The 26,773-nt window shown below is 37.3% G+C and overlaps 4 protein-coding genes across 11 annotated transcripts in view; 3 read left to right on the forward strand and 1 right to left on the reverse strand.

Annotated features, from left to right (window-relative positions):
* The window catches only part of LOC124952294 (homeotic protein spalt-major-like), a 60,396-nt gene extending 47,174 nt beyond the window's left edge, over positions 1–13,222 (forward strand). Inside the window, exons 1-8 of one of the 6 annotated variants that reach the window (XM_047501924.1) lie at positions 2,846–3,040; positions 4,075–7,545; positions 8,677–8,810; positions 8,989–9,276; positions 9,671–9,935; positions 10,385–10,533; positions 10,828–11,001; positions 11,274–13,222. In XM_047501924.1, the coding sequence (XP_047357880.1) occupies positions 2,929–3,040; positions 4,075–7,545; positions 8,677–8,810; positions 8,989–9,276; positions 9,671–9,935; positions 10,385–10,533; positions 10,828–11,001; positions 11,274–11,690 (5,010 nt within the window). In that variant the 5' untranslated portion in view covers positions 2,846–2,928 and the 3' untranslated portion in view covers positions 11,691–13,222. Of the gene's footprint in view, positions 1–2,845; positions 3,041–4,074; positions 7,546–8,676; positions 8,811–8,988; positions 9,333–9,670; positions 9,936–10,384; positions 10,534–10,813; positions 11,002–11,273 lie in introns of those variants that run through there. The other 5 variants (XM_047501933.1, XM_047501944.1, XM_047501962.1 and 2 more) reach the window with 5 other exon arrangements.
* A 3,638-nt stretch (positions 13,223–16,860) lies between these two features.
* On the forward strand, positions 16,861–21,808 carry LOC124952324. Of its 2 annotated transcripts, XM_047502018.1 has the most exons (7): positions 16,861–18,322; positions 18,419–18,814; positions 18,919–18,998; positions 19,244–19,374; positions 19,463–19,679; positions 19,847–20,138; positions 20,223–21,808. In XM_047502018.1, exons 4-7 carry the CDS (start codon positions 19,279–19,281, stop codon positions 21,730–21,732), a joined length of 2,115 nt encoding a protein of 704 aa, XP_047357974.1. In that variant the 5' UTR covers positions 16,861–18,322; positions 18,419–18,814; positions 18,919–18,998; positions 19,244–19,278; the 3' UTR covers positions 21,733–21,808. The 2 variants fall into 2 exon arrangements, with proteins under 2 accessions (XP_047357974.1, XP_047357983.1); XM_047502027.1 differs by lacking the exons at positions 16,861–18,322; positions 18,419–18,814; positions 18,919–18,998 and having other exon boundaries at positions 19,250–19,374; positions 19,443–19,679.
* Positions 21,809–22,553: 745 nt separating this feature from the next.
* LOC124952331 (dnaJ homolog shv) lies at positions 22,554–24,531 on the forward strand. Its single transcript, XM_047502041.1, has 4 exons — positions 22,554–22,714; positions 22,903–23,556; positions 23,654–23,940; positions 24,035–24,531. The coding sequence occupies exons 1-4, from the start codon at positions 22,644–22,646 to the stop codon at positions 24,115–24,117; spliced, it is 1,095 nt and encodes a 364-aa protein (XP_047357997.1). The 5' UTR covers positions 22,554–22,643; the 3' UTR covers positions 24,118–24,531.
* A 1,103-nt stretch (positions 24,532–25,634) lies between these two features.
* LOC124952358 (replication protein A 32 kDa subunit-like) lies at positions 25,635–26,745 on the reverse strand. 2 transcript variants are annotated; one of them, XM_047502101.1, is made up of 3 exons: positions 26,674–26,745; positions 26,308–26,578; positions 25,635–26,219 (listed from the first exon to the last, which is right to left on the reverse strand). In XM_047502101.1, exons 2-3 carry the CDS (start codon positions 26,552–26,554, stop codon positions 25,735–25,737), a joined length of 732 nt encoding a protein of 243 aa, XP_047358057.1. In that variant the 5' UTR covers positions 26,555–26,578; positions 26,674–26,745; the 3' UTR covers positions 25,635–25,734. The 2 variants fall into 2 exon arrangements, with proteins under 2 accessions (XP_047358057.1, XP_047358046.1); XM_047502090.1 differs by having other exon boundaries at positions 26,308–26,723.
* Between the last annotated feature and the right edge of the window lie 28 nt (positions 26,746–26,773).

Raw genomic sequence — 26,773 nt, forward strand, 5'->3', positions numbered from 1 at the left:
GAAGAGTATATGCAGAGACCGAGCAAGAAAGCGTATTAGGTATGTAGGCATTCCGTACGATCGCGAACGAAAGAGGGCGGTCCGAGGAGACAGGTGCGAGCCAATCGTGAGCCGCCACGTGCAAATTCCCTCGGTGAGCTTCTTTCTCTCCTCGCTCCCTTTTCACTTTTCTATATCTATATCTCTCTCCCTCCCTCCCTCCCTCCCCTCTCTCTCTCTTACCCTTTCCTTTTCCACCTTCGTCTTTTACCTTCGGTTCCCTCCTTTTCCCTTTCTTCCTCTTCCTTTTATTACTACTACTACTACTACTACTACTACTACTACTACTACTACTACTACTACTATTACTACTACTACTATTACTACTACTATTACTTCTACTACCACCCTTTCCTTTATCAACTCCTTCCTCTTCCAACCCTCTCCTACCCCTTCCTTCAGCCTTTCCCCTTCATCTTTACTCGCCACTGCTAACTTATTTAAACAAGACTCGACCCCGTCATTACGAATACGAATCCCTTTTGTATTCAGCACGAATGCGCCGTGACTCGTCGCGACTCGAAACTAACGAGAGCAACGACCCCCGCGGCCGATCCTTCAGTCATTGCTTTTATCGACCAGCCCTCGCGACCTTGCACTCGTAAGAACGCACCGATATGGACCACCCTACTTGTATAGTCTCGCCATGAGCGCTATGTGACTCTATCCTTTTGCTTGACCGACGAAATATTTTTCCAAGAAAAAAAAAAGAAAAAAAAAAGAAGAAAGGGAAAAAAAGAGAAAAGGAAAAAAAAGGGAAAAGAAAAAACGTAACACAGGTTCAAGTCAAAAAGTAGGATAAAACGAGAAGAAAGATGTCTTTCCATTCACAATAGATCCCAAACCAGATACAAGCCCCCTTTTCTTTTCTTTCTATTTCTCTTCTTTGAGAAAGTCAATAGATCGTCTATCACCGACCGTCTCAGGCAAATTCGTAGTTTCTTAGCGGTTAAATATATGTGAATCCTGAAACAGGAAGCACTCCGGACAAGCTGTTGCTGCCGCCGAGACGGTCTACGTGAAATATGACTTCCGACCCATTATCGCATTGTTGCCCATTCGCGGACACCCGACGAGAGTCAGTAAGTTGTATAGGTCTGTTAAATTTTCACCAGTGGAAGAAAGACGAAAACAGACAGAGAGAGAAAGAGAAAGAGAGAGAGAGAGAGAGAGAGAGAGAGACAGAATAGAACCCTACTAAGTGTTTCACTTTGAGAGAAGTCCATTTTACAAGTTTATGATTTAAGTCGTAGTAAATCGTTTCCTGACGTATTTGCCGAATTCCATTGTCAAGAGATTGCATAAAAGACAAAAAGACATGCTACCTGCAACAGTCTATCTTTTTTTTCGATCATTATGAGACCCACCAAAGAAATGCACAAAAGAAAGGATGAAGTATTATAATACTTGGTCAAGTAGAATCAATATCACAATTTTAATTATTATCGTGTAAGAAAATGACGTGAAACAGGGCAAACAGCAAAAGTTATAGCTAAAGATCGAGGCTCGGAAGCCTTAGGAAGTGCCGATGTTCGCACTCGATAACACTTAATCGCGTTAATGCTATTTCGCACGGGAAACGGATAAGCCGGCGACGTCCTACCTAGTTATGATCCCCGGTTGGCTTATCGCAAGGCTACGATAGGAGGTGACTACATAACCAAGTCCGAGGAATCGCGTAAAATCGCGTGGGTGTCGGATCGTAGCTCTGAGAAAAGAAACAGAGAAGGATAAAAGGTGAGGAGAAAGGAGAAAAGAAAAAAAAAGATGAGAGAGGGTCGGAGGAAGAGAAAGGAAGAGGTAGAGAGAGAAAGAGAGAAAGAGAAAGTCAACAACGCACGGAATCGTGTGGGTGGTAAAGCGAGGGTGCATCGAGCGCGGCCAGATAATAATTAATAACTCGTCGGTGAGTGGCTAACGCAAGCGCCGCCCCTTTTCCCCTGATTTATGAACCGCACCGCCTCCCTGTCATAACCGAAGCAACGTCGCCGGTAGCCTGGTGTGAGCTGCTGCTGCTGCTGCTGCTACCTCCACTTGCGACGGTGGTGGTGGTGATGATGCCGGTGGTAGTGGTGGTAGTGCCGCTGCCGTTGCCGCCGTCGCTGCTGCTGCTGCTGTTGCTGCTGCTGGTGCTGCTAGCGATGGTGGTGGTGCTGGTGTTGGTGCTCGTGGTGGTGGTGGTGGTGATGGTGGTGGTGGTGGCGGTGGTGGTGGTGCTGCTAGTGGTGGTGGTGGAAACTCGCGCGGATAGTGGGACGCCACGATCGCTGGCGATCCCAAGAATAGTGGTGGGGATGAGGTTGCCGGCGTACAGTGGTATTGCGCGATCCTACCTATGCCCAGCCTGCTTCTTTACCGAGCGATCAGTCGGTTTTCGTCCTTGCTGGATGACACCGGTCGTAACAAGCTGTCGCGCGTTCGATCGTTACGAGTACGCGGAACTCGCTTCCCCCACTACGCTTTCCTTTGCTTCTCTTCTCTTCTCTTCTCTTCTCTTCTCTTTTCTTCTCTTCTCTTCTCTTTTCTTCTCTTCTCTACTCTACTCTACTCTACTCTTCTCAATCACGGATCTTGCCGCGAGTTGGCGCTCTCTACGTGGAGAGTAACGCTATATAGGTATATAGAGGAAGAAAAAGAGAAAGAAAATCCACCTACGCGCGAAGAGACGTTAACTTTATTCTTGGGCCGACGCGAAGCGCGAGATATCGTCTCGCTCGCACGAATGCCGACCGGAGGTGAATAGTGACGGCGGTGGCGGCGGCGGAGGCGGTGGAGGCGGTGGAGGAGGAGGAGGAGGAGGAGGAGGAGGGAGAGGTGGGAGAGGAGGAGGAAGAATTGTTGGCAGAGACGTGGAATTGTAAAAGAGGAGAGTGTTCTTCTTCGAACGTCATGCAGCTCATGCGATGGAGCATAACGCGTCGCCTGGAGTGTCGAGGCATTAGGCAATCTCAGGAGAAAAGCTGCCAACCAACGACAAGGATTTATTCCAGCCGATCCTCCGGTACGAATCACTTTCGACGAGACCGAGAGAAACGCTTTATTCCGAGGGAGTGCGTTATTCTTTTGCTTTTTCTTTTCACGTGACGATCTCGCTGGGTGTCCAATTGGAAAGTGTTTGAAAACTCGCGCACTTCTTTTACTTTCGTTGAACGAACACGTGAGTCGCGTTGAAACGTGGACGAACAATGTGCTAACCGTTTATCTCGAATTTCTCTTTTATCGTTTCTTATTCTCCTTTTCGAAAATATTAAAAACATCGTGTTGATTATAATAGTGATCGAATATATAATTATGTGTTCGACAAAACTTTTCGATCGTTAAGATTCGATTTGAACGGTACAAAACCGATCCTACATCTAACTATCGACGAGGAGAATAGCAATCGTGCGATTTCCATTTTTCATTATTTGCATGGAAGGTCGGCGATCGTTGTTGGCTTGGATATTGTTAGTACGAAATGGTGTGAGATTAATCGTGAGCTTCACCCTCCTCGCGAAGAATACTAATGAGCACGCTTTTACATTTTTTTATCATTGACACAAATGGCAAACGGCCCTCGGCCACACGACTGTTCGTAAAAGTTTCTCCGTTTTGCGATCGTTTCTCTCTCTAAAGAGCGAATAACGATACCAATCGATCGTTCCTTTCGAACGTCGAAACGAACGTCGAAACGAACGTCGAAATGAACCACGAACCACGTTCTCTCCGTTTCGAACCTACACTCGACGTGTTCACGATAAAAGACGACGATTCTCCGACGTGCTCGAGAAAATATTTATCTACTTCATTTGACATGCTATCACGGTTGCAATGTATGTCCTGAATATAATATGAAACCACAAGTTATCGTTTTTTTTCTGTCCTTGATGGTCGTTTGCTCGTGAAGTGAAATTTTAAAAAATCGCGGCCTTTGACTATTCTTCTTGTGTATACTTCAGCGAAAAATTTATCAAAAATGATATTTGTCGAGAAGAATAATCGAGGAAAAGAAATGATCGCGTTAATTAAAGGAATCCCATCGTCTTTCTGTTGCAGGAGAGGAAAATGATTTCATATCGGACGGCGAGGAGAGTGGCGGCGGTGGAGGAGGAGACGAAGCGGTTGATCTTACAGCGGCTCGAACTCATCACGGAGATGAGGATGAGAAGGATCAAGAGGATCCTTTGGAGGAAGATGAGGAAGGCGTCGACGAGCAAGACGAACAGGACGAGGACGAAGAAGGCTCGCGAAAGCAAATGCACCATCGGCAGGACGCGGAAAACAATAACAACTTCGTCGAGGGTGGAGCGAGTAGCGGGATCTTTCCACCGGCTGGTACTAGTCACGTCACACTCGAAGCCCTTCAAAATACGAAAGTGGCCGTCGCTCAATTTGCGGCCACTGCACTCGCCGGTGGTGCGGACAGTGAGGCAGCTCTACAGGACTTGGCCCTCTTGCAAAGTACGCTATACACACTTCAACATCAGCAGGTTTTTCAATTGCAGCTGATAAGTCAGCTGCAACAACAATTATCTATTACTCATGGCCAATCCGTGCCACAATCGTCGACGGCTGAGCCACCCAATAGCAAGGAAGCTTCGCCGTCTCCTGTCCTGCATCCGAAAGCATTGTCTACATTGACCTCGCCACCTTCCTGTCGATCACCCAGCAGCAGTCATCGTCAACAAAGCTCGCCGGCGCCGGCAACGCCTAATCTACCACAAGAACGGCCTACGCCTAGCAGCAGTGCTTCTCCTCTGAATCTGCCGCTGCCAGCTACGCCTAACGTCTCCTCGAGCATACCAACGACGAGTAACAATAGCAATCTAGCGTTGTCTCATCAGATGCCGCCGCTATGCTCGATAAGCTCGTCCTTGGCGTCCTCGATAATAACCAATACGGATCCACCGCCGCTTCACGAACCCAACACCTTGGAAATGCTACAGAAACGAGCGCAAGAGGTGCTGGACAATGCCAGTCAAGGACTATTGGCTAATAACCTCGCGGACGAGCTCGCCTTCAGGGGTGGCAAAGGTTCTCGGCTCTCGCCTTACGACTCGAAATCAGGTGGCAGCCGGGGAGAACATTTCTTCAAGCACCGATGTCGTTACTGCGGCAAGGTTTTCGGCAGCGACTCAGCCCTACAGATCCACATACGATCCCATACAGGTGAGCGACCCTTTAAATGCAACGTCTGCGGCAGCCGATTCACCACGAAGGGAAACCTGAAGGTCCACTTCCAGAGACACACGGCTAAATTTCCGCACGTTAAAATGAACCCAAATCCCGTCCCCGAGCATCTCGACAAGTATCATCCGCCTCTCCTTCAGCAGATAGCCTCGGGTCAGAGGCCGATGCCGTCTCCGCCACCTCCGCCTCCTTCGCATCATCCCTCGTTTCATCCAGCGGCTACGGCCCACGGATTTCTTCCTCCTCAACCACCTCTGCCACTCAGTCTCGCCTTACCCGGAATGCCACCCCTTTACCGGTCTCCCATTATTAATCATCGCGACGACCAAGAGTTACCGGAAAACTTGAGTAAACCCGTAACCACGGTACCGACGGCCACCTCGCCCCTCTCCCCAGCTGCTCTCTCCAACTCCCACCATTCCTCTTTCCACGATAATCATCAACAACAGCAGCAAAAGCAACAGCTCGAGCAAGAGGAAATCAAAATGGAACAGCGTTCGCCTCTTCAGGAACAATATCAGCAACGACCGACTAGTAGGGACGGTACTGATAGAATAACGCCGAAGAAAGAACCTGAGGATACCGAGGAACCAGTGGAAGAGGAGACCGAAGATTTTGAAGAAACAAGGCGATATCTCGCTTCACCGCCTTCTTCGGCTAATCCCCCCTCGCAACCTCAAACCTATGAGGACTGTAGTATGGATAGTAAGATAAGTGGCAGATTGGAGGCCGATGGTGACATGGAGGTGGACGAGGAGACCGAGGAACAACCGGAAAATCTTTCTAGTCGAGGTACGGCCGGTCGTTTGCCTCAACAAATCGTCGCCTATCCCGGAGCATCGCCGGCCAGTAGCAGTGCAAGCAGCGGAAGCGTTCAAACGTCTTTCGCCGGGATTTTATTCCCTGGGCCACCTGGCCATCATCAAATACCACATCACACTGTCGCGAACGCGAGCGTGACGCCGACCGTGTCGGCGGCCGAGATGATCGTCGACCCTGCCAAGGATCCGGCGATATATTCCAGTCTCCTTCCAAGACCCGGAAGCAACGACAATTCTTGGGAGAGTCTGATCGAAATAACGAAAACGTCGGAAACATCGAAATTGCAACAATTGGTCGATAATATCGAACACAAATTGACCGATCCAAATCAATGCGTTATTTGTCACAGAGTACTCTCTTGCAAGAGCGCCCTACAAATGCATTATAGAACGCATACAGGAGAACGTCCGTTCAAGTGTAAAATCTGCGGGCGAGCTTTTACCACGAAGGGCAACCTCAAAACCCACATGGGTGTACACCGTGCGAAGCCACAGCTTCGAGTGTTTCATCAATGTCCCGTTTGTCATAAGAAGTTCACGAACGCTCTCGTACTACAGCAGCACATACGTCTGCACACGGGTGAGCCTACCGATCTCAGTTTGGAACAGATACAGGCAGACGAAGTGAATGAATTTCCCCCTGGCTATTCGCATCACCCATTAGCCTCTTTCCTACCTCAAGGATTTCCACCTATACATCCGACGAGCGCGGGTTTCTCCCTAGGATTTCCACCCTCCCGACAGCCTACCATAGAACGACAACACCAGAAAAACGACGTAGACGTTAAGGAAGAACCCCAGCAGCAACAGCATCAACAACAACAGCAACAGCAACATCAATTACATCATCATCATCAACAACAACAGCAGCAACAACAGCAGCAGAGATACATGGAAGAACACAACGAGGAAGTGGAAGAGCAAGAAGACGAAGAGGAAGATCGCAGGGAGGACGACGAAAGGTGCGAGGTCAATCGCGATAGGTGTATCCCGGACACCGAGGAGGAACAGGATCACGAGAACGAGGAAAGCGAACAAAAAGAAATCTCTCTATCTACCTTCTCGACCTCTTTGGCTGCTTTGGAGAATCAAGTGCGAACGATCACGACTACGGCGACCGGCACGGCCTCGATCGTCGCGAGATCGCCTTCCTATCATCGTTACAACGGCAGCGACAAGAGCAATAGTCCTCCCACCGGTGGGGCACCCCTCGATCTCACCCCTCGAGCCTCATCGACGCCAGCCTCGGTATCATCCGCAGCGACGCCGCCACCCCAGACGACACCCCATCACGCGCATCCTTTCGGAATGTTCGCAGGCCTCTTGCAGACGGTCTCCTCCTCGCCTTCCACCAGCACCATGGGATCCTCCTCCAGCATAAACAGTGTCACTTCGATGAATACCGTCGCTCCTGGCAGCGGTGCCAGCGGTCCACTAGCCTCCCTCACTACATCGGCAGTCCTTGCTGCCACATCGACCTACAATCCGCTCGGCCTAGCTGTCGGAGGGCCAGCAGGTAGGCGCTGCTAGCATCAGGACGAGCTGCAGTTCCTGCTACACCTTCCTTCTCTCATCCGATTATCGATTTTTCTCATCTTTCTTTCTTACGACAGTTGCTCTTCCCCATTGCCAAAAATCCATTGCTTTTTATCTTTTTCTATTTTTTTCTTTTTCTCTCTCTCTCTCTCTCTCTCTCTCTCTCTTTCTCTGTCTATCTATCTATCTATTTATCTATTTATCTTTCAATTTTGATCTTTGTCTCTCTTTCGAAATTCCTTTTTATCTCTTTCTCTCGTTGCTTGACCAATACCAATCACTCCCTCCTAATTCATCATCAATGCCCGTTGTGGTGTAGCCGGACCTAGCACTCATACCGTCCGTTATAACTCACTATAACTTCGTCGAGGTGTTTAGCTCCATTTTCGATCATACTTTTGCAACTTCCAGTTCTCTGTGTTTCTGACGTATCATCCCAACACGCCCTTGATATTTTCGAGAAAAGCCGCGAAACTACGACGATCTCGCGTTCTTGAATGGAGACAGATCGGATTTGCATCATTGTACTTGAATTCAACGGTTTTTTTAGGTTTTAGTTCTCGCAATGGATATTATCGATATTTGGAAATTTCTTGCTGAGTTAACGCCTAATATTTCATATGTATTTCATTAAATAAACAATATGTTACAATATACAGTCGTATTCACAATATTCTCCCTACTCCTTCTGAATGTTCCAAGTATAAAACGATTATTCAAATATCATAATCATCATTGCAACGTTCTATTGTAAATTGAATTCTTATAATAGCAATTCGATTAAATTCACAGCACGATTCCTTTCGATAGCGAGTCACTCGCGCTGCATTTTACAAAGCATTCGATAACAATATTTCCACGTACAAACGTGTATAAATTACGATACGTAAGATAAGAAAGACGCGTAGTTTGCTTTAACGAAAGAGTCAAGAAATATAAAGAAATATCTAAATGTATATATAAAAAAGAGGAAAAGGAAAAAAAAAATACAAAAATGATATACAAAAAAAATAAAATAACGAAAGAAAAAAAAAAAAAGAATAAAAAACAAATAAAAAGCCAAAAGAATAACTAAACCGATGTCGATGTTAAACAGTAAAATTTGTTCCAGTACGTGGAAACACTACGTGTAATATCTGCTACAAGACATTTGCGTGCAACTCTGCTCTGGAGATTCATTATCGAAGTCACACGAAGGAGCGGCCTTTTAAATGCAGCATATGCGACAGAGGATTTTCGACGAAGGTAATTCTTTTCCGTCTAAAAACGAGGAGCTTCGCTCCTTTATCCGACGTTTTTCAGAAACGAATCGATAGAGTATGATCGCGATAATAAAAATATAAAAAGCTCAGAATCGAATTGAACGCTTTAGATCTGGAACGTTTGGAAATTGGATCAGGCCATTATTGTACGATAATTTCAGAATGCTGGATCGGACGTATGCTCCTCGTGCGCGGAGCAACGAAAGCCCTTTGCCATAAAGGGCGCCCCACAAACGAATAACCGATATCAGAGCGAGGAGAGAAGAACGTCGACTAGCGGAAACGAGGAGAAACCCAAACGCAGGCGGCGGAGGCCTGAGGAACGGAAGAACCGGGGGCGGACCGGGACCGGAGGGGGGCGGGGGCTGACGTCTATCTATTCAACCGTCCGCCTGCCCCCGCTGATGCCACCCGCCCTCGGACTTCTCACCTCGGACCACGTCTTCCTGGTAAGGGACTCCAGCATCATGCAGGCTTCATCCAATGTCGACTTTAACGCTCCATAGTGAGTTCACTTAGTCGATTGAGCTGGGTTCAAACGAGGAAAATAAAGCAAAAAAAAAAAACAAAAAAAAAGAAAAGAAACAAAAAAAAAGCCAAAAAAAATGTATTCTACAATAAGAAAAATTTTGTGGTCATTTTCTTTTTCTACTCCAGCTCATTCAACCGGGTGAACGCACCCATTAAATTAAGATATAAAAGTATAAATATCGTTGAGATCTATCCTCATAGAATAACCAATGAAAAATTTAAGTTTATCGATAATAATAAAAAAAGAAAAAAAAATATTCTAATTTTCCTAACCTTAAGAGATTTAAAGAAAGTTTCGATTCTAATTCGCAGGGCAATATGAAACAGCACATGCTGACACACAAAATACGCGATATGCCACCCCATCTCTTCACCGATGCGAAACAACAACATCAACAACAAAGCCAGGATCACGAGAGTTCTAGGAGTCCTATGTGCAGCGACGATTTGAGTTTACCACCTCCACCTCCACCTCCACCACCACCACCGCCGGTACCACCGGCGTCAATCGAGTCGGCAGTACCAATGAAGAGATCTCCACCCGAGGGTGATCTTCCGGCACCAAAAAGACCACCCAGTAAGTGGTTTTTCTGTTTAAATTCAAAGGAAATTAATTCGCTTCTTCATCGAGCGCATTCTTAACTCTCTAAGCTTTACGCTGTAGTCTCAATAACATCGCTAATTCACTACCGCAACTAGCTTTCTTTTTTGCACGCCTCGCATCCTCTCATCTTTTGCTTTCTTTCGTATATACGAAAACTCTAAATGTCTGAAATCAAATTCTAATTGTATTTCCCAAATATTCTTCGAGGTTTATTCGAAACGCGTTGCTTCGTCAATTATTCAATTTTCTTCAATAAAACTACGAAAGTTGAACTCGTAGAAAATGAAAAAAGAAAGAGAAAAAAAAAGAAAGAGAAAAGAAAAGAGAAAAGAGAAACAAGAAAAAAAGAGAAAATAACGTCGAGTATCACGAAGCAATAATCGAACGGCCACCTGAGCGAAACTGTGTGTATATGTTTGCAGGCGTGCCGAGTAAACACTTGTGCCAGATTTGCAATAAGAATTTCTCATCATCTTCGGCGCTCCAGATCCATATGAGAACTCATACTGGCGACAAACCATTCCGATGCACCGTCTGCCAGAAGGCCTTCACCACCAAGGGTAATTTAAAGGTATAGATATGAAACAATAAAATGTCTCACTCTCTCTCTATATATATATATATATATCTCTCTCTTTCTCTCTAATTCCTTTCATACCTTTCTATCTGTTTCATAATATCCTCAGCTCCAAAAACTTTTCATTAAACCGGCTAGCCGCTATTGCTTTTCTACTAACGCCAATACATAACATATGAATTCGCAAGCTCGATGATAGACTAGCGCTAAAAATAATAAAAAATATAAATACAAATCGGAGGTCAAACTGATATTGAACTCTCTCTTTCTCTTGTTATTTCAATGCAGGTACATATGGGAACCCATATGTGGACCAACGGAGCCTCGCGGCGAGGACGACGCATGTCGTTGGATCTGCCACCTCTGCCCATCACTCCCAAGGACTCGGAGTTCCTCCAGCGACGGCCGGATCTCTTCTATCCTTATCTACCCGCGCCATTCCTTAACGGAGTACAGCAAAAGGTGAGTGGCAACGTAAAAACGCTAACGACAATTTTTAGAAGAAATGATAAATTTTATTGTTATCGATTTTTTTATCTTTCCTCTACCACCCCCTCCTCTCCTCAATTTACTTTTATCTTCATTATCTTATTATGTCAGTATCATTGAAAGTATCGTCAGATTAATGGACAAATCATCGATACTGTTAACGATCAATTATTTTTTTCACTTCGATTTATAGGTAATTACGCCCGATTAAAGCTAACCGAAAGGCCTAAACGTTAACTTTACAGCTGAACGAGATATCGGTGATCCAAAGTAACAACGGTTTGCCGGCACACTCGGTAGGCGCGGCAAAGTACGCAGGACTATTCGGTTCCGTGTACAGTGGAAACGGAGGAGGCTTCCCTGGGGACAAACAACCGATGGCACCAACCAGCAACGGGCCCTTGGTCGACGGCAAACCAGCGATACCAACAGGCTCGATGCTTTTCCAAACGCCATCGCCGTCTCATTCGCCGGGTACACCTTCCTCTAACAGCGGAAATCAAAATTCGGCTAGTGTTCCGTCGTGGACGACGAGCACCGGCGACCCTCTTCAACATCATTTCGACAGAGAGCCACCAAGTAGAACAGAGAACGCAGCTACACCACCTACGGCGAGACTACCGCCACCTTCGGCCCCAAGAGGCGAAGGGCTCGCCGCGTGAACCTCGACATATCCTTGGATTTTCTTGTAAAATCCGTAACTCGCTATTTATGTACAGTATAGAAATAATAATAAACAAAACAAAAAAGAGAAAAGAAAAAAAAAAGAGAGAAAAGCAGGAGGAGAAGAGATCGGACCTTCGCTAAGTCCCGACCGGACCCACGGACTGGCTCATCCACGAAAAATGGAGTTTACGATTTATCCTCCGTCCCCGAGTGACATAAAAGGAAGTGACCATAACGATACGAGAGAAGGAACACGACCAACGTCGAACGTTTTCCCGTGACTAACGAGCTCTAAAATGAGCCTGTGCATTTTTTTTATTATTATGATTATTATTAATCTCGGGACTCAAACGGACTACAGCGCCGCTCCCGCCGTCGTCATTTCTTCGAGTGAGCCGAATATCAGAAGAACGGTTTGTCCGGTATCACTGTTCCCTTTTATTTCTATCTTCATTTCATCAGTGTTCCAAAACTCAAAGAACATTAAATGTTCTTTCGTGTTATTTTCCTACCTAATAGATATCAATAATTAATGTATAAATGAATGATAACGAGATCTACGTTTTTTTCTCTTTCTCTCTCTCTCTCTCTCTCTCTCTCTCTCTCTCTCTATTTCTTTCTCTCTCTCTCTTTCTCTCTCTTTCTCTCCTTTAATATATCCATAACTCTATATTATACAGTGGTGCTACGGATAAACGAATGACGACATCATGTTCCTATTATAACACTAGTCTTAACGCGTAGAAATGATCGATAGGTAAATCGATTCGATATTTGACTGCTTCCAGATAGCTTAGGGGGCAAAAATCATACGAAGTCATTGACTCCGGGAAATATTTCGAAACCGGACCGTTTCGCGTTACTCCTTGCTCTTTTTAATTAATGCCTATCCACACACATATACACACATACACAAACACACAGATATACAGGCAAACGGTCAAACACTTACATAAATGAATACATCACATTTGTATGCTCGAAATACGCGCGATCGGGTCCTCTAAGAATTCGTTGATAACGTCGAACCTTTTTGGGGTGAGGGATTCAAAGAAGAACGCGATGCCTAGACTGAGCTCGTTTACTTTGGCCGATTAATGAAATCAGTAATTACGGACAAAGTGTGAGCCAAAAGACACGTGGTGTCACGTCGACTTAAAATTCCCTGAACTCTGACCGTCCATTCGCGACAGTGATGGTCACCTCACTTAGAATTATCTAAAGCTATTCTATAAATATATACATAAAATGTATACATATAAATCTATATATATATATATATATATATATATATATATATATATATATAAGAATAAAAAATCATTGTATTCGAGCGAAGGGGCGTGAATGTGTGAGTTGTATACACTTGGAGAGCACGTGTCAAACTTTCCCTTTTTAAATAAAAGGGAAAAAAGAAAGGAAAACTTGAGAGCAAGATGAAAGAATGCGTGTGCGTGAGTAAGTATGCAAGAATGAGTGAGAAAATAATGGCTCATGCGAAAAAAATATACACACACTCATATATATATATATATATATATATATATATATATATATATATATATATACACACATACACACACACACACACACACACACACATAAATAAATATATATAAATATATATATATATATATATATATATATATATATATATGTTTATATATGCATATATATGTGTAGGTGTAATTTAGAGGCGGGCCCGGCAGCGCCCCTCGCTGTGATATGAGAGGAGCAGCCTGCAATCACTAAACCATTGTACTTATATCTTGTATTATAGTATTATAAAAGAATAATAATAAACTAATTATTATATCGTCATTTACTCGTGCGCACGAAAGAAAATATAAAAAGAGGAGGAAGAGATGAGAGCTTTGGCTCTCATTCTAACGCCGTACATAAAGTCTCGTCGTGTCTCTCATTCTAATTAATTAACGCGCTACCGCTATCGATAGAACGCCCAATCTTCCGCTGCAATAGAACTCTCATTCGCCGTGCAAAACAACGTCTACTTTCGCGTCAAACATTCGCATATACATATTAACATAAATCAATACATACATACGCGTGTACGTATACGTACAAAGAAATTTATACGTATGTATACGTACAATTCATACATGCATACATATATACATGTATACATACATACATACATACATATACGTACATACATACATACGAAGAAATGCAAACATGTACACGAGAATCGGTGTTTCTCCAGCTATGCGTTACTTCAACTAACGATTTTCGTGTTAAACAGTATTTTATATATAGATGGATATATATGTAAAGATATATATCGTTTTAATATCGTCCGAGTCTTCCACGGGTTTAAAGAAAATTAACTTTTAACGTTCTTTTATATAACTAATGTCTTTATCATAAATGACAAAAACGTATGGACGAATTATACTTATTGTATATTATTATATAAATTCATTAATTTATTCTTCAAACGTGTTACATACACATAATGTATATTCGTTGCAAAGAGAATTTATAATTCGCAGAAAGTCGAATGTGTAATAAATTATTGTTTCTCATTCGGTATATGTGTATATATATTATATATATTATATATATATAATATATTATATATATATATACGGTCTTATTACTATTTAAAATCAAAATCAAATAAATAATCTCTAATTATCGATAATATATATCGTCGCGTTTTTATAAAACTGATATTTATTTCGGATATTTATCGCGCAAATTTTAAAGTAAAAACTCTGAAACGAATACGAGAAAGAGATGCAAGCGTGTATCAGTCAACTTTAATCCCAATATAATATAAATGATATTACGAATAATGTCAAAAATATCGAACATAATCATATAGTAAAAAATATATACTATAGAATATGTTCTCTAAGCGTAATTATGATTTCATCTTCGTTTTACACTGTCGTTAAGTACAAGCACGTACTTCATGAAATAAAAACGAATGCGTTCGCTTTTTATACATTTATCAAGTATTCATGAGATACTTTTATTTATAATTAAAATGTATAAAATATCGGAATTTCTGCTTATGTAATTGCGAAAACCGAATAATACAATGAGTGATATTAAAAATTCGTGAACTTATAGAATCACTATCTTTAAATAATGATTTGAATAACTAAATTATTCTGCGGGAGAAGAATAAATATCGATATTGAAAATATAAATAATAATTATTAACAGGAATTCTGATATAGAAATGATTTTATCGAATTAATGAACAAATGTTTTTTCAATCCAAAAAATTTTGCGACTAAATATCTTACTAAATGTATCCTTTAACACGTTGAACGTTATAATTATATCATAGATGACGTCTAAAATATTTATTTACAAAAATATTCGCAAGGTTAATTAAAGGAAGAGTAAAATCTAGTCAAAAAAACAAAAAAAAAATATATATATGATACTAAATTGAAAAAAAGAAAAAGAAAAGAATGAAAGATACTAGATGGAAATGTCGATTGATAGAGAATTCAACGTGTTAAAGTGAAAAAATGATTATTGAAATATATTAACGACGATATTTTGCTTTTTGAAAAAATTCAAATATCCAGAACTGACATGGAAATTGTACCTTGCAAAATTTCCGTTCGTCTATTTATAGTCTCATCGATGAAAATTTTCTAATACATTTATAATTTTTTGTTATCGTTTTCTAACGGCAAAATTTCATTAACACGAAAATCGTTAAACGTAATGCATCAGCGTTACATATAAATGTAAATAATCGTTAAGAAGCAAAAACCTAGAGGAGAAAATCGAATACTTTGAAAAGAGCAAGAGTCGGATCGTAGCTCTTTTACGAAAATCAACTGGGATTATAATTATAATTAAGTATAGCGTAATCGGGTATAAAGAAAAAATAAAATAAAATAAAATAAAATAAAATAAAATAAAATAAAGCAACACTCTTTGGATTACGCATTAGAGCGTAAGGTCCAAATTTTTCATAATATAAGTAATTTCGATGTGTACCTAAAAATACATGTCGTGATATGTGTCGCATAAGTCGTTCTCAGGTGTGAATAATGAACAAGTTCTCCGATGTGGACGGATAGAGAAGGCCGCCGTGAGAAATCATCGTCCTGCCGTGAGCCTCGTAAAATTGTCCAAAAATTATTGCTTACGACTTCGGGTTTCTGTAAATATTGTATAATCCATGTATAAACATTTCTCTAGCTATAAAACGTATCACTGTAGTCAGACACGTTACGAATCATTATAACTATATCACTTCAATAATAAACCATTATTATGAGACGAAGAAGGTAGATAATGTGTTTTATAAACTATTCCTATTGATTCACTTGGACATTAAAAAATTTTAATGTCTAAGTGAATCTTTTGAAAATCTAAATAAGGTGAGTAATTTTAAGATTACATGAAACTTTATTGCGATAAGAACGAACTCTTTTTTTCCTACAATTATCATTTCGTACATTTACTAATACGATCTATATAATCCCTAAATTCTTACTGGTAATGTCGGAAAATTGGATATCTACTGATGTTCTATAGTAAATATTCGGTCAATTGGTAATCTATTGTCGATAAGGAAAAAATCTACTTAATCAACTAATATTTTAAATCATTTATACGAGTTGTTTATTTTTAACTAACGGTAACAAGAAGCTTCAAATCTTAAATTAAAAATCGTATATATTAAATAAATCCTATAGTTAATGAACGATAAATGAAACAAATCTAAACTGTCACATTGTGTTTATGTCTCGTGATATCTCATTGACATTATCGGCAATATGCATTAAAAAAATTATAGTGAGAATTTCTCTGAAAAATATTATAAAAAATGATTAGTTATGAAAACGAAAAGGCAAATTTTTTAATCTTTAGAAAAACGCTAAATAATCGTTAATCATAATAAAGAAATTAATACAATTATTAAATATTTTCATTTCTATCTAATTTAATCAAGTTAAAAGCCTTTAGTTCGGTGGAATTTATGTAAATTTATTAAAAAAAAAAAAAAAAAAAAAAATATATATATATATATATATATAACAACGTTAATATAACAACATTAATATTCTGTATATAAGCAATACAGAATTCCCAGGTCTGACCACATGGATGTTGCTGTTTACGGTGACTCTCTTCTTTCGAATAAAAAGCTTTGTTTCCCTATATATCCACAAATTTGACAAATATAAATCTGTTTATCGAGTAAACAATTGTAATTGAATTGAATTGTGATTACGTTGAACGTTAATAGGCTTTCGCGCTAATATTCGTTGAAAAAAAGAAAATAAATGAAAATTTGTAAAAACTTCCCAAACGACATAATATTTGCAATAATCAATTAACAGGTTTATAAATTTGATAAAGAATCTAATGAGAGAGAGACAAAGAGAGAGAGAGAGAGAGAGAGAGAGAGAGAGAGAGAGAGAGAAAGAGATGGAAAGAGAAAGATGAAAATGAGAGATAATTTAAAGCTCGCGGTGCTTAAAAAAAGAAAGAAATAGAGAGAAAAAGAGAGAGAGAGAGAGAGATCGTGATAAAAGCTCAACTCGCGAGGGTGCGCCCGCGCGCACGCATGTTGGTATCGACCAGAGGTACTCTTCTCTCCTCTCCTCGTCAGATCTCACGAAAGAACGACTGGCAGAGTCCCGCAGGCATTTAATTGCTGTTTGCCGGCACGCGGCAACGCCTCGTCCTGGCGCTCCACGGCGCGACGTGGTGGAACGTCTTCCAAAAGGAATCGGCTTTTCGGACCCAGGCCGATTCCCATGAGAGACTTGACGTAAATAAGTGTACTGGAGGACAACGAAGGAAATAAGAGAGATATGTTAGAATGAAGAAAAAGAAGGAAGAAGAGATGTCACTCAGGAAATATATAAATCCTGGAGGACATCGATGGATACCTTGATCGTCCTACGATTTATAAAAAAGAAGAATCCCACGAACGAAAATATGGACAATGAATCATGGATTTAAATTGAATATTTCTTTATTTTACGTGTCAAGTGTGGACGAGAAAGAACGAGATTTCATTCGTGGACGAGAAAGAACGAGATTTCATTCATGAACGAACGAATTAAGATTAACGGAAGAAAGCTAAAAAGAAAAAGAAGAGTTATTCGTCGATGTGCGTCAACTTAATTCGCATAATGAAATATACTAATTTGACATATTGCGATGATCGTCGTACAATAAAAAGATGGAAGTACAACAGGATAATGAATAAATTTGTTTGAAGCGAACACTTTTAACATATCTATTTACATATCGGTCTTTAGTGGAAACATGTGAAGCCAAGTTTCTTTAATAATTCTAATCCAAAGTCACATATCTTTTATTAATATATTAAACACAAGGCAAGTGCATCGAATTGCATTAGAAGTCGTCATTTTCATACGTGGTATCTTACAATTGCCGCATCGCGATATATGTTATCTATCCAAGCAACCGTTTTTTTCTATCCGCTGCCATTTAAGGAAAAATTAATTAGATAATGATTTTATCGATTGTTAATATATTAAAATGAAACAAATAGAAGAACAATTTATAGGATTTAAAACGTTGAGATAGAGAGATGACTCTGATTTAATTCAATTACGCTTACGTTACTTTTTCTAACGTATTAAATGCACAGGTATGTATATGCGTATGCAAATAGATTTTCAAGTTTAAAAAAAAAAAAAATAATAATGTTAAAATATAAAACCATTTGTTGATATTCTTTTTACAGAACATTACGTCAACAGTACAAAACAACAGGCATTAATGATTCATTATCAATTTTAAAGGACTATGTATAATTTGAATGATAATGTGTGATCATTATCAATTTTAAAGGACTTCACTTTTTCCTAGCAAGTAAAGAAAAAGTAGAAAATATGCGACATCTGAGGCAGAGCTAGAGAACAATTGTTAACTATGCGAAAACCAATATTTTGATTCATATTTCACAATGAACTGTTCGCTACACATCAAGTTACCGAGTTAATATCGACAAAACGGGAGCGAGCCTCAGTGAGTTTGAAGAGATAAAGGCATCTCAACACTTAAACAAACCTGTAATCTCATGAAACATATGATTTCCATGCAAATCAATGACATCCTCCTTGCTTTTTGGAACGCAAAAGTATGTATACGTAGTTCCATACGTAAGTGCATATGTAAAAATACGTATTAAACTGAATCAAAAGTAATAATTTAACAATATCTCTTCTTGATATTTTTTTACAGATCACGAATACTAGAATAACAGAAAGCAGTAGACATTGATGATTAAATATTATCTCTTCAATTTGAAAGGATTTAAAACAGTAAGGAAACACTCTTCCGTTTACTCCTGCATTATAATTATTCTCAAACGAATATGATTTTATTTATCGATTTTTCACCAAAATTTGATTATTATCTTTTCCGGTATTAATCAAGTTCAATATTTGATATTTATTTTCTTATGCGTTTTCTTATTTTATCATTTTTCATCAATATTATACTTCAATCTTTTTATCATATATCAATAAGATCATTTTATTGGCCAATATCTAACATTTGATAACAGGCTATCGACGTTACGATAATGCTACATCGAAAGCAATGTATATCTTCAATACTGTATTACATTCTAAATGTTCAAAATTGGCCGGCAAATACGTCCGATCTGGTATGCGTAATAATCTTTTTCCAAACGTGGTAAGCAAAAGTGATATATGTACATAAATTAAATTGTTAAAGACGATAATATTATATAAATCGTAAAGGTCATACGATTTTTCATTAGGCAGTACATCATGGTGGGAAAATCGTGCAAAATAATGTACGTCAAACTGCCAGTTCCGTATTCGAATCTACAAAACAGAAAAGTGTCTTTCGATTACGAAGATGGCTAATCGGCATATTGATTTTCCTACTAATGTCATTAGTAATTATTAACAGTTTCGCTACTGGACAGTTTCGTATAATTAATTTCGGTAATATCGAAAAGGAAAATTTAGAAGGTTAGTCAAATGAAAGCAGTATTGTTAAAATATAATTATTTATAATTAATTATTATTAATATATACTTATTAATATTAATAATAATAATAATAATAATAATAATAATAATAATAATAATAATAATAAATCGAATAAACTTATAATCAGTCATAAATATTCATTTTAGATAATTATGAACAGACTATTACGTCAACGGTTGATTCTGGTTATCTAGTAAGCACTAGTGGTTGCAAAATACCAGCTATAGAACCGTTCGATCGAGCGATTATGCGTTTCATACAAAAGGAAAAGCCTATCGTATGTAAAGCTGGAACAATACCACCGCTAATAGAATCTAATAACTTTCTGGTATATGTAAATCCGCTCTCGCAAATGCTTTACTATAACAAATCAACGGATATTGTTAATTGCTGTTGGAATGCGTTTGAACGCAAGAAAAACAACGATAATGCTAATATGTTAGTATGATCGAAGATAATAAGGTAAAAAGTATCGTCTATTTTGTCTACTCAACCGTTCAACAAATTTAATTCTATTTGCAGATACAACGACAAGTGTTACTTCTTCAGTAAAGACAACCAAGTGACGGCGGAATTTGTAAAAGTCGAATGTTGGCGAGGAAACGATAAAATATACAAAGATTATCACGCCTTTGTACCTCGAAAACCGGATGTAGAGGAAAGATGCGAAAAGGTGAAGAAAACAAATCCCGTTGAAAATCAACTGAGCATCCTGGTGATAGGTATTGACTCGGTTTCAAGATTAAACTTTCGTCGAAGTATGCCAAAAACTGTGAAAATTCTGGAAGATTTAAAAGCAGCAGAGATGTTGGGTTATACTAAAGTAGCCGATAATACGTATCCAAATTTGGTAACTGTATTGTCCGGTCTAAATACAGCAGAGTTGAAAAAACTCTGTTGGCAGCACGAGAAGAAGACTTTCGACGAATGCCCGTTCATCTGGAAAACCATGAGCTCTGCTGGCTATCGAACGATATTCGGCGAGGATGCTTGTCACATGAGTATCTTCAATTATTTAAAGCCAGGATTTAAGATACAACCAACGGACTATTATCTACGACCTTTCTGTGTCGAAAGTGAAAACAATATCGGTAATACCAACAAATTAAACGCAAATCTTTGTGTTGGAACAAGATTAACATTTGAGAATCTTCTCAATTACATCGAAAAAGTAGCAACAACGTTTGCGAATGACCTTTATTTTGCATTTACCTGGATGGCCAGTTTAACCCACGATTATTTGAATTTTGCGCAATTGGGCGATGAGGGCTATTACAGGTTACTTGATGTCCTCTCGAAAAAATATCTACTCAACAATACGGCCCTAATAGTGATGAGTGATCACGGTATGAGATTCGGACAGTTTCGTCAAACCTTTCAAGGCAAGATGGAGGACAGTCTTCCGTTCGCATTTTTAGCTTTACCACAATGGTGGAGAAACAAATATCCGGTGGCATGGGCTAACATGCGAAGGAATACGCGTAGTCTCACAACTCCATTTGATCTTCATGAAACGTTAAAAGATCTAGCAGATCCAAGAAAAGTTGAAGAGAAATCTCTGAGACTACGAGCAGATCTAATTTCCAGTGGGAAGATACCTCGTGGTATAAGTTTTTTTTTACCTATACCCAATCATAGAACGTGCAATATGGCCGGCATACCCAACAATCTGTGCATGTGTCACAAATCGAAAGATATATCGCTCAACGACATGGGAGTACAAAATAGCGTGAAATATCTGATGGATGTGTTAAACAATATGATGGCACCATATTCGCTTTGCGCCAAATTATATTTAAGGACGATTAAACAAGCGAAGGTGCCGATTAATTCGAATGAATCATCTTGGATCGATTATTCGATACAATTTCAAACCTATCCAGGAGAGGCCATTTTCGAAGGTATGGTGCGTTATAGAAAGGACGAAAAATCTTACAATCTCCTCGGAACAATAGGCAGGCTTAACGCTTACGGTAACCAAAGTGCATGTATGAATGACTTTAACATGCGCCTTTACTGTTATTGCCTTTAGGCGCATTACATATCTGATAAACTTTAGATCGATGATATTTTGTAGTATTTTAAATAAATATTCTTAAGTCACTAAATCGTACGATTCTTTTCGTTCACCGATACGTACGTCCAATATATTTACTTAATCATATTGATATTATTTTCATGACGATAAATATAACATTAAATGCCTAATGTAACGTTTTTTTTTTCAATGAAAATAATAAATACGACAATCTACATATGAACGGTGACGATTATTAGCAGTCACCAGCTGAGATTGTAAATATTATTAATTAGAATTTTAGTATAGGACTAAATTTTCACTAGAAGATTCGAAATTACACAGAATCTGTATTTCACGTGAAACAAATATCAACTCAATGCCATGATACTGTCAATGTTTCACAATAAAATTCATAATAAGTCACATTATACTTACTTTATATAACATTTTATAAGATGAAACTTGACTGTAGAATACTTAAATTCCAAAAAGTAGCTTGATTATGATGTTGATGCCGTGCCTCACGATACGTTCTTACACGTTTAAATAAAAGTAAAGTCGCGCTATGATTTTTTTTCTTAGCGCCATCTGTTTATCAATTTCGAGCATTCTAATTGGTCGAACATAATTTGTTTATTGAAAACGCCATAAATTCATGATTTGTATAAATCATTTCATTTCGATAAAGGAACATTTATTGATCGATATTATATGAGCGTACATGTATATAATTCATCTTTTTATAAACAAAACATTCGTATAAGAAAATTTATCAAATATTAGAAATAGTAATACCAACAGATTAGAAATGAGTTCATTTAACTTCTTCGACGAGTGTTACATACCAACGTACTTTGATTTCATCGCTGGACCAATCACGAGCACCCACGATTTACGGGGTGTTTGTTGTAACGTCTGCTGCGATGGCAGCGATTAAATATATTTCGGTGTTTTTTATAAATTTGGCGATATGTATAATAATTACATTAGCAGGGTAAATATAAATATATATTATTATTTTATTATCCTATTATTTCAAACTGTAAATCATTCTTTCGTACATAACCTTTATTTTGTTGAATAACAATTTGTAGCCGCAATCATAAAAAAAATTTCTTAATATATAAATATTATATTAAATATTTTTTTATAACGATTTTTTTTTTTTATTATTCCTTACAGGAGGGATTTTTACAACATCCTCGGTGTTCCACGTAGCGCGAGCACAAATGCAATAAAGAAAGCTTATAGGAAATTAGCTAAGGAATTGCATCCAGATAAAAATAAAGATGATCCAGATGCTTCCCAAAAATTTCAAGATTTGGGAGCTGCTTATGAAGTGCTCTCAGATCCTGAAACGAGAAAAATGTATGATCGATGTGGAGAAGAATGTGTGAAGAAAGATGGCTCGATGGATAATTCTAATCCTTTTGCAAGCTTCTTCGGAGACTTTAGTTTTCATTTTTCTGGAGATTCTAATCATCAACAGGAAACACCTAGAGGTTCTAACGTTGTAGTTGATTTATCTGTTACACTTGAAGAATTATACAGTGGCAATTTTATTGAGATAACAAGAAATAAAGTGGTTGCAAAAGCTGCCAAAGGGACAAGGAAGTGTAATTGTAGACAAGAATTCGTGACAATTAATTTAGGAAATGGTAGATTCCAAATGATGCAGCAACAATTTTGTTCAGAATGTCCAAATGTTGAATTTGTAAATGAAGAACGAATCCTAGAAGTAGAAGTTGAACCTGGAATGGTAGATGGACAAGAAACTAAATTCACTGCTGAAGGAGAGCCACATCTTGATGGTGAACCAGGAGATCTAATACTGAAGTGAGCTTTTAAAATAATAATTATAGCTAATAATTATATATTATTTGTCTTATTTGAGATAACATTGAAAAAAAAAAAAAAAAAAAATTTTTTGCAGAATTAAAACGGATCCTCATCCAGTTTTTGAAAGAATTGGAGATGATTTATACACAAATGTAACTATTTCAATGCAAGATGCTTTAATAGGTTTCACTATGGATATAATACATTTAGATGGACGTAAAGTGACTATTCAAAGGGATAAAATCACTAGACCAGGTGCAAGGATCAGGAAAAAAGGAGAAGGCATGCCTAACTATGAAAATAATAATCTTCATGGTACTCTGTACATCACATTCGATATTGCATTCCCTGACAAAGACTTTTCAAATGAACAAAAAGAAGGTAATCTATTTAAAGACTAATTATTAATCATAAATCATGCTTAAAGGAATTTTAAAATTTTAGAAAGTATAATATATTAATTGTTTGTTTCTAGAAATTAAAAAACTTCTACAACAGAGTCCTGTGAATAGAGTATATAATGGAATAAAAAGAAATAGATACCCAAATATAATGTAAATACAAAATAACATTGCATAGCGTGCTACATACATAATTGAAACTGTAATGCCATTGAATGTTTATATATTTGTATAATAGAGTGGAATACTTGACTATCGAAAATACCAACAGGATTGGTGACTAATTCTTACTTTGGATAAAATGAAATGTGCATAGTCCAATTAATTTAATTATTACATGCACATGTACTTCCTCCTTAATTATAGAAGACTGTTTCTGTATGATTTCTAGTGTCAGTAATTTGAAATAATGAAAGTAATGATTATTATCGGTTATTTAAATAAGTTATTTTGTGTTTAAAAGACAAGGGTGAATGAATGTCATAAATAAATGAAATGAATTATTATTTAAACAATGAAATCATAAAAGTCAATAATTCATTTTTTAATAAAAAGTTAACAGTGGCTCATATATAGTAAAATACTTATTAATTTATTACTTCTTTATGACAATGTAGCTATTTATTTAAATATATTCATAATTATATTAATAAAAAAAAGAATGATTATATATTAAAAATAATTACGATAAAAATTTTTAGTTGTACAGATGGCGTATTAGTAAAGTCATGAACATATATACATATCAACTTTTGGCTATCTTTCATCCCTTAAAATGACCGCCACTGTAATTAAATTCTTTATTAAATTTATTCTCCTTTTATCTCTTTAATTATTTTTCTACATATTTGTATATTATATACTATACATATATATATATATATATTATATATACATATATATATATATATATATATATATATATATATATACACATATATTATATATGTCATGTTCTTATATCGCGATATGGTAAGATAAAAGATTTCATTTTCGATATAATTAATTCAATATAAATTATGGAATACATTAAACCGTTACTATAGAAACATATTGGTCAATTATATTTCATTAAAAGAAAGATAAAGTATAATTTTCCTAAGCGTTTCTTTTTTTGTTTCAATTCGACAATAGAACAAACTTCATTCTTATGATTGATTGTTAGATTCTTTGAAAATAATGTAATTTATTTTAAACTTCTCCTAGAAATAGTATTATGTTTAATGTACATATGATATTTTTAATTACAAGATAATATAACTAAAAAAAGAAAAAAAAAGAAAGAAAAAAAGAATGAAACGATGTGTAATATCAAAGTTTTGTGTAATAATTTATGGAACATAAAATAATTTCATAATAATTAAATTCCGTAGATATTCCATGTTGAGTGTAAAATAAAATATAATACCCATATTTTATGCTTATATATATATATATATATCCTTTGTATTTGAACAACCATTTTTCGAGGACGTGTATATATATATGTATATATATATATATATATATATATATATATATATATATATATATATATGTCGTTAGGAGAGAAATGATGATGATACATATAAAGCAATATAAGATAAAATAAAATCTAATGAGTAAAATTATTGACTTAAATAGTATTGATTAGGTGAAGTATACTTATCATTTTAAATTAATTTTAATAAAATATCAAACATAAAAATATATATTTTGTTAAGTTATATAAATGTAAGGATAATATTTTTTTATATGTTTCCACAGTACTGTAATATATTATTATAACATATGCTTAAGTTGCTTTAAAATGGTCATCCGTACGTGTAGTATATATGTGTCCTTCAGATGTAAGGAAATGAATTATTTGATCAACATCATGTAAAATCCTTTCTGGTACACGAGCTTTAATATCGTTTCTTTCAATTCCACATTCAGTCTCATTTTCAGCTTGTATTATTTTAAATACTATAGCTTGTTCTGTACTCATACCAGTGCAATCATTATTAAACATTGAATTATCATCCACATTAACAGAAACAGTGTGCGTATTGTTTGCTTTAAATATTTGTTCTGCCTTCAATGTTGCATAAGTGACTTCTAACAAATGATTGGTTAACTCGTTAAGATCTTCAAGAGGTAATATACGTACTATGAAGACTTGTTTTACTCCATTTTGATCACGTAGAAGACCATATATTCGAACATAAGTGTTTATTTCTAATGTTGGTTCTGGCGTACTTTTATTTACTTCTAACCATCGAAGAGTTGTAATTGTACCTGCAATGTTTATAATATATTAACAATTTCTACAATTGCATATATATTATATTTTATTATATGGCATCAATTTAACTTTTATACTTACCGGTTTCATCTTCAATTTCATATGTGATTTTTGTTGTAGATTCATTAACTTTGCGTAATATGCCAATAAATGTAAGCATACGAACTGGTATCTCCCAAATTTGAAAATCGCCAGAAGAACGTATTATTTGACCAATCATTACAGGAACAATATTTTGTGCTCTTCTCAAGTTTTTTTCTCCAGAAACCGATGAAGTATCGTTTAGAAATCCTCCACTATTAGCATCCATACTTATATCCATGTTCATGATGATTATAAATATTATTATGCACTATTTCAGAAAAATTTCTATTAACCTAACCAATTTTTATATATATGTAGTTATTACATTTGCAGTATAAAATAGACTTATTTATTCCGCATTACCGCCAAATATTCTCATATGCGAATAGAGTGAAATTGTAGCTTTTAACATCGATTAAACTCGATGACAGCACCATTGTGGCTGTTTTACGAACTATCTCAT

The sequence above is a fragment of the Vespa velutina genome, chromosome 1 (assembly GCF_912470025.1).
Source record: "Vespa velutina chromosome 1, iVesVel2.1, whole genome shotgun sequence".
NCBI classification, from domain to species: Eukaryota; Metazoa; Arthropoda; class Insecta; order Hymenoptera; family Vespidae; genus Vespa; species Vespa velutina.